This window comes from Ciona intestinalis, unplaced genomic scaffold (assembly GCF_000224145.3).
Source record: "Ciona intestinalis unplaced genomic scaffold, KH HT000443.1, whole genome shotgun sequence".
NCBI classification, from domain to species: domain Eukaryota; kingdom Metazoa; phylum Chordata; class Ascidiacea; order Phlebobranchia; family Cionidae; genus Ciona; species Ciona intestinalis.
In genome coordinates, this window is record NW_004190764.1 from 1 (window position 1) to 8,112 (window position 8,112).

Genomic DNA, 8,112 nt, shown 5'->3' on the forward strand with positions numbered 1-8,112 from the left:
TGCAAAGCAACGATGGCACATGCTCTAGTTTCTTATAATGGTTGGTAGAACAAATATTAATGTAATGATAAAGTAGGCTGAATATGGACAGTACCATGCGTATATAGATTCTCAACCCCGTTAGAAAAGTTATATAGTTTAAAATAACAAGATCACAACACCGCATCAAGCAATTTGATTTGTCTACTTTTGTTAAATTAAACGTTTTATGTATTCTGATTATAAATGTATTATTCCAATATACAATTAGATGATGGATCTTTCTTGACACTGTTTACTGTGTACTATTTTTATCATGTATTAGATCAAACTGTTTTATTAAATAGAATTTATTCATATTCTATTAAATTCCATGTCCGGTGCCGTAGCACAGTTGGTTAGCGCGCCTTTCTCAAACTCAGAGGTATAGGTTCAAGGCTCATCGTTGCTACCATTGTGGGCGTATGTGTCCTTGTGCAAGACATTTAACGGCAATTGTTTTAACCCAGTGATCACTAATAGATTGAACAAATTATCAGCCACACATAAAAAAATTAAAAACCCACAATAAAAATAATCATCCATAAAGTAACCAACTTGTAAGCTTGCGCGAGGTGTATGAACATCCGTGTTATAACGACTGTCGTTTTCCGACCACCCAAGGATAAGGTATACGTTACATGTACATTGCTTAATAATAATTAAGTAGAAATATTGTTAATCTTCAGTTTGATTGTGATCAAATAATTTAAGGGTTGTAAATACATTTCATGTACAGGTCGCTTGTACACGTTTGGTGGAGGTGAGAAATTATTGATTTTAAATCATTTAAGTTCAATGAAAAGTTACGATCCAAGAGAGGGAAAATGGAAATCACTAAAACCAATGAATGAGGGAAGACACGGATTGTGTAGTGTTGTTTACAATGATGAGATTTACGCCATTGGTTTGTTGTTTATTCTATCTATAAAATATATAATAACAATAAGGTTTTATGTTTTCTTATTATAATTAAATTTGCAGATTTAGTACCAATAGTGTGCTGTTATAATATATATATCACAGTATTAAAGTTATATATATTGGATTTATTTATGTTTCATTTTTCAGTCGAAATATGTTCTCTTATAACAATATCTGTTATGTTAAAAGTGACTAAAACATATTTGCAAAAACAATAAAAATGTTAGGAAAAAATATATAACATCATTGGATGGAATAGTGGGTTTGTTGGATTTAGTTTGGATTATTTTTCTCTGTTTTTTTTTTACTGTTATTTATAATATTATAACTAAAAATGAATAAAAAAATAAATAATTCAAACATAAATGTAAAACATAACTACAATAATTGTAAAACAAAGTGTATATTAATAATAAATCTGAATATAATGATTGTATTGTAAGAAGGTTGTTTAACATTTTAAAACTGACTCTACTGAAATATATCTGTACAACAAAATAACATTTAACACATATAATATTAGAATGCTGTTTTATATATTCATCACTCTATATACTATACAATGTTTACAAAGGTGGTTATGGATTAAGTGTTGAGCGGTATAATATACGAACCAACACTTGGACCAATGTTGGCAGCTTGATCCGCGAGCAATATGGTTCTTGTGCTTGTGTTGTGAATGGGAAGATATACGTCATTGGAGGTTAGGTGGTTCTAAAGGTTATAAAGTTGTTAATTGGAAATAACAGACAAACTTGTCCTAAAATCTTTAGATAATTTAAAATTATTATTATTATTTTATCCGTACTATGTTTTTTAATTTTGTCTTTTGCTGTTATACATGCACAAACTTACCACAAAAATGTGACTTCAGGCAGCGGTGCATTAGGAGATTACATGCACTATCCATGCCCCTACCATTTTATTCATTGTTTACCTTTTATTTATAATCATTTCTAGCGTGTGCATCCCATTTTATAAGGTTTCCCCCACAGCAATGCTTAGCCTCTTATTATGCCGCCAACATTAGTCCATGGTCCGATAACAGTCTACGGCGCCGTGGCAAAGTGGTTGACGCGCCCGCCTGTAACCCAGAGGTTAATAGGTTCAGGCGCGTTGCTGCTGCTATAATGGGCGTATGTGTCCTTGGGCAAGACACTGAACGGCAATTGCTCCAACCCAGCGGTCACTAATGTGTTATCCAAATTATCAGCCATACATAAAATAATAAAAAAATCCAAAAAACGCTAGAGGTATTGTCTGTTCCCAGAAAGCTGTTCCCAGAGATAAATTAAACGGTTAGGCCATCATTTTCAGTTACGCCATCTGTCGAACCAGCAGATATACTCAAACTAACACAACCCGTAGACTAACTTTTTGTGTCGTCTTACCCCACTGTGTAGTCGGCTCGCATCCTTTTTTTATTGCTAAACTTTGAAAGGTTCATTTTTAATTCTATAATGTATACATCGGGGGTTATTCAAATAGAATATACTGATGCACTAAAAAAATGATGTATGAAAAATATACTCGAAATTCAGTCACAGGTCTTTGGAGATAATTAATGCGAATTGGCTTGTGCGAAAAAAATAGTTTAGCAATCCCCAATTTGTAAGACAATATAAAGTTTATTCTCAGTTTTTATCAATTCTCTGGTATATGAAATTGATATATGCATCGACCAGGCGACACATAATATGGATAACCATTCACTGCTGTAAAACAGCGGTATTAACTGTGAAGTGAGACAATAAATATATGTCGAAATTGATCATCGATTTAGCTAAACTTCATAATGAATGTTATTAGTACAGTGGAGCAAGATGGGACACCTTTAGCACATCATATCAAAACATCCTGATCGTGTTTTAAACAATTAACATCTATATATAGGAGTCGTAATACGGTTTAATAATTCGATCATACAGTTTTCGGTACTGACTTGTTTTTCGTTAATCACAATGTTTGCATCAGTAAATTTGAAAGTTTTTTAAATATGTTAACCACGCCCATCGTACAGGTCACAATGTCAATTTTACTGGTTATATAAAGGAAATTGCTTTATTACCGATTGACTGGTAACTATTAAACCCGATAAATGCGCGTTTAGCAAACACAGCAATGTTAGTTTTGTGGATAACTCGCATTGGTAGCAGCAATTGTATTGTGCGCAAACCATCGTGTAAGATTGTAAAGCTACTTCGCAAAAGTGAAGTAAAGCTGTGTTATAATTTAAAATTGATTCTCATGGTACTCGTTACTTATGCAGTGGTAAGGGCTTGAGTTAATTTTAACATATGTGACCTAATTTTACCATTTGTTGTATATAGGCAGTTGTTTTATTTTACTCAATCGTTTTCTTACACTCACAATTAAGTAACCTACGTTCCGGGTGGCTTATTTAATGGTTTGTCGAATCTGGTGTGCATATTGCGTCTTGTCATATGTCCGCTTTTGTTGCCTTTGTAATTTTGTTCACTTAGTATTATTATTGGGAACTCAAATTTCACAAAGTAATAGTTTGTTGTTTCCTTTTTAAAATAAATCACATGATTGGTTAATCATTTATTAGCAACTGACTGCGTAAATATGAAACTCAACAGAACGAGACAATGTTTAGTCAGTGGAAATTACGTAATATACGTTTGTCCCTACCGAACAAAGTTGCAGTTCGCGTATATTATCCCATTAACGCACTATAATAGCAGCTTTATAGATGCAAGTAGGGGATTTTCCCTTTTGGTAAATCTTTGGTTTAAAGCCTATGACGTTTTACTTCTCAAATAGTTTAGTGTGGCTTACTCTGTAATCCAACAGAAAGGATTTTTACGATCTTGGTATTTTAGATTCTGCTCTTGATCAAAATATCGTAAGCATAAAATGGCCACAAATGATGAACACGTGATACAATACAAAGGCGATCATGAAGGACGTGTACTTACAAAGTTAAACAGGTAACGATTATTATATGTTATATTATTATTACTGGCGCCGTGGCAAAGTGGTTAGCGCGTCCAACAAAAAAGGAAATGGGTTCAAGGCTCGTCGCTTTACCCTATGTGGATGTATGTTTTCTTGCGCTAGACACTTAACGACAATTGGTCCAATCCAGTGGTCACTAAAAAGTTGTCAAATTTTCAGTCATACAGAAAAATAAAAAATCTAAAAAATGAATCACCTACAAAGTTAGATACGTGGTGACTTATGAGCGGGCAAGAGGTGTATGAAAACTGACACCGATCTTATAACGATTGTGGTTGCCCCGCCACTCAAAGGTAAATAAGTTAAATTCAAATTCATTCCAAAACATTACTACGTATATTTAGCATGTTTGATTTTCTGCAAGTACAACGTTTCTTAATCATTGTTTAAAATATATTACGACAAAATAATATTCAGGTTACGTAAAAGAAAAGTGTTTACTGATGTCACATTTAAATTAGAAGATGGAGAAGTTTCAGCTCAGAAAAGTATTCTTGCTGGATATTCTGATTATTATGAGAAAATGTTCACATCTGGGGTAATGTAATGAAACGAAATAATAATATTTTCAAATATAGGCATTTTTTATACCTATTTGTTTGATAAAGTTGTTTTGTGCACATATTGACTATGTACTGTGAAACATGAATATTATTAGGATTTAAATGTTAAAAGCAATATTTTTGTCGCTGGTGACCAGCAGTAAAAATTTCAAATTATCTGGCAAAAATATGGTGACCTGACTAATTAATGATCAGAATTTTCACTGGTCACTAACTGCAAGATTATTGTTAGTGTCCAATATTGGTATGTTTTAAATCAAGATTGTAAGTAAATAGTAAGGTTAATAAATACTATATGTCTATTGAGTTTGTTTGGCTAGAAGTTTGCTACTTAGAGTTAAATAACAAAATCAGTAGGATTCAATAACATCAACATTTGCTGGACAAAATGTTTTTGGTTATTGTTTAATTTTTGTTTCAGTTCAAGGAAGGTTTTAATAAAGATATTGAAATAAAGGAGATGAAGGCTTCAATATTGGATTTGTTGTTCACTTTCATTTACTTACAAGTGATCGATATAAGCGATAAAACTGTTTGCCAGCTTTATGAGGCTTCAGATTACTTGCAGCTAAATGGTAATATGTGTATTTATTAAATATATTCACATGTTATTAAATAATCGATTCTAATTCTAGATGTAAAGGGATATTGTGTTAGCTTCTTTAATGATGCACTTGCTGTTGGGAACTGTTTAAGTTTCCGTTCCTTTGCACAAAGATACCAGCTTCTGGAGTTGGTGGGAAAATGTGACAAATTCATCGTTGACAACTTAGAGTTGGTTTCAAAGGAATTTCAATTCATGGAATTGTCCGTTAATGAAGCTGAAGCTCTAATTGCTTTGAAACAGAAACAGGTTTAATTTTAAATCATTAATTTGGTGAAAAGTGTGTGACATTGTTCACTAAAATACTTTTGCTACAATTTCAGGATTCTTGCCAAGATTCGATTTTCAGGACCATCTTGAATTGGATTAAACACGACTTTAAACAACGTCAACAATTCATTGAACAGTTGTTTCAATTGATTGATGTCAAAAAACTATCAACCGCATTCCTTGAAGAAGTCGTTAAAGAATCTGAGGTATAGAATAATTATAAATATTACAAGTTTGAAAAAGTTTTAAAATGCGAATTCTATTAACATTTACGAGAAGAAACCTATTTTTATTACCAATAAAAAGTTGTAACAACTTGAACAATTAGTGACAGATAAAAGTATTAAAAAATAATAAAAGAATGTATTTTTATAGTTTTAAATAGTTATTAATTTTACCATCTGTATTTTCCATGTAGTAACTTTCATTACATGTGATATGGGTTAATGGAATACCGTGCATGTTACACTGCGTTTATCTGGCAGTGATATTTTGCTTATTCAAAGACAATATTTGTTTCATGTGTTATTCATTTCTTTTTATTTTACCTAGAGATGGATAAAGAGATTGGATTTCTATTTTGATGTTCTCAACCCAGAGTATATCGCTCGTCTTAAAAATCAACCGGATGTACCAGGTGGTGCTGTGAAACATGGCGGAGCTAGAGAAGGTAATTTATAAGAGTTCTACTAATCTTGTGCCACAAAGTAGATCTAGATCCTAGACCCTATTTATACTGTTATTGGAAACTTGGGTTAACAACATTTATTATATACAATTTTTTTTTAATTCCCAAAATTGTTTTGGCCGGTATTTTACAATCACCAGCCTTAACATTTTATCTACTTCACTTTTATAATCATAAAATAATATCATTGACTTTAAATAAATGGCAGTGGTGTATTGTGATTGATTTTTACTTCACTATAGAAGCAACATTTGAGTTCATGATTGTGGGTGGTCGTGGAACAGAAAAACTTGTTCAAATTTATGACGTTGTCGGGAAACATTTGAGAGAAATTAGGGTAAATTATTTAAGTGTTTTATGTTGTTTATTACCCCACCTAGTGATGGAGATTATTACGCTCTGGATTATTATGTTGATAAAATATATTTCAGTTATAAACATGAATAATAAATATAATAAATTTTTGTCATTAATCATTTAATTGTATAATACAACTTCTGTATGTAATTAAGTTTCAAATAACTGTTTGTTTTAATTATGTTTTATTAATTTATAGGTTAATATAATTATTAATTATTTAAAATTAAACCTAAAATGTTTAACCTAAAATGTTTAGTTTTATCCACAGTCAACTTTGTATGAAAGGTGGGCTTCAACCAGTGTGAAGATAAACAACCATGTTTATACGACTGGAGGTCATAGATCCAACGTTGTCGAATGTTTGAATTTAAACCAAGTTGATGGTGATTGGTACAAAGTTGCATCTATGAATGAAACACGATGGGGTGCAGCATCTTCTGTGTTAAATGGTTGGTTCCTTATTATGTTTAAAAACATATTGGTGAATTATTGTTGTTAAAAAAATGTTTCTGGCTAATCTTATTTATTGGCTCTGAACCTTTAAATTTATATTAAGTCTGAACCTTAACTTTATGTTACCAAACACAAACCGTACTTTTATGTTTCTTATTAGTGAATGAATGAATGAATGTAACTAACTTTATCCTGGCGTGGCTGGAAAATGACAGTCGTTATAACACGGGTGTTCATACACCTCGTTACGAGTTACCATGTATGTTACTCTGTGGGTGATAATGTTTTGTGAGATTTTTACTTTGTTTATGTATTGCTGATAATTTGGACAACCCATTAGTGATCACTGGGTTGGAGCAATTGCTGTTAAGTGTCTTGCCTAAGGACACATACGCCCACAACGGTAGCGGCGACGAGTCTTGAACCCATTACCTCTGGGTTAAAAAAAGGCGCGCTAACCACTTTTCCACGGCACCAGATATGACTGTTATAATGTTAGAAGTACAAATGTTTCAATTTTTAAAAATATTTCAGATCAAATGTGTGTAGCAGGAGGAAGGGATAGTGGTAATAATGTGTTATCATCAGTTGAATTATACAATCCAGTGGTGAATATTTGGACAAACATTGCTTCAATGCAAACTGAACGACTGCTGCATGCTCTTGTTTCTTGTAATGGTTGGTATAATAAATATGAATGTAATGATAAAGTGGGCTGAATATGGACAGTATTTTTCTTTATTCTCTTGATTGAAATCAAATCATAATATATATTTATAATTTTTAGACTGAATTTTCAGATTTAAAACCGCACGATGAGCAAATAATTACCGATTACTCCTTATGCACTTTACATAGCGGCACGTGTTTGTGAAATGAGAAATCCACACAACGATTCACGACTCAAACTATTAGAAGTTAAGTGGGGACGCATTAAATGCACTACTCTTATACCGTATTATCATTAATCGCAATTAAAACATTATTCTTTAATTCAACCTCCTATGATTAATATTAACTTCTAATATTATCTAATTACTGCGTGATTACAGTTTGTCAAAATTCATGAAAACAAACGTTTTTAAGCGACGACAACGTTAACTAGTGTAAGTTTACAGTAAACACATGGTACTGGAGTTGTACAAAGCGTATTTACACATATTCTTTACCAATACATTCTGCCTACTGCTCCACAGTTACCAATGGCGACTAGAACCCGTTTTGGTGGTTACTTCAGATTTGTTTTTGAT

General features: G+C 32.1%; 1 protein-coding gene across 2 annotated transcripts; it reads left to right on the forward strand.

The window, feature by feature from the left end:
- Nucleotides 1-7,774, forward strand: LOC100181942 (kelch-like protein 12). Of its 2 annotated transcripts, none has more exons than XM_026839591.1 (13): nucleotides 1-40; nucleotides 758-925; nucleotides 1,517-1,645; nucleotides 3,789-3,896; nucleotides 4,342-4,462; nucleotides 4,909-5,062; nucleotides 5,123-5,340; nucleotides 5,415-5,567; nucleotides 5,914-6,031; nucleotides 6,292-6,386; nucleotides 6,666-6,858; nucleotides 7,397-7,540; nucleotides 7,663-7,774. In XM_026839591.1, the coding sequence occupies exons 4-13, from the start codon at nucleotides 3,823-3,825 to the stop codon at nucleotides 7,734-7,736; spliced, it is 1,344 nt and encodes a 447-aa protein (XP_026695392.1). In that variant the 5' UTR covers nucleotides 1-40; nucleotides 758-925; nucleotides 1,517-1,645; nucleotides 3,789-3,822; the 3' UTR covers nucleotides 7,737-7,774. The 2 variants fall into 2 exon arrangements, with proteins under 2 accessions (XP_026695392.1, XP_018672186.1); XM_018816641.2 differs by having other exon boundaries at nucleotides 6,678-6,858.
- The last annotated feature ends 338 nt before the right edge of the window (nucleotides 7,775-8,112 follow it).

Excerpts from the sequence above, each read along its gene's own strand:
- LOC100181942 (XM_026839591.1), top strand. The coding sequence starts at position 3,823 with ATGGCCACAAATGATGAACACGTGATACAATACAAAGGCGATCATGAA. Across the intron at positions 3,897-4,341 it reads GTACTTACAAAGTTAAACAG|GTTACGTAAAAGAAAAGTGT; the intron begins GTAACGATTATT and ends AATAATATTCAG. Across the intron at positions 6,387-6,665 it reads AACATTTGAGAGAAATTAGG|TTTTATCCACAGTCAACTTT; the intron begins GTAAATTATTTA and ends TAAAATGTTTAG.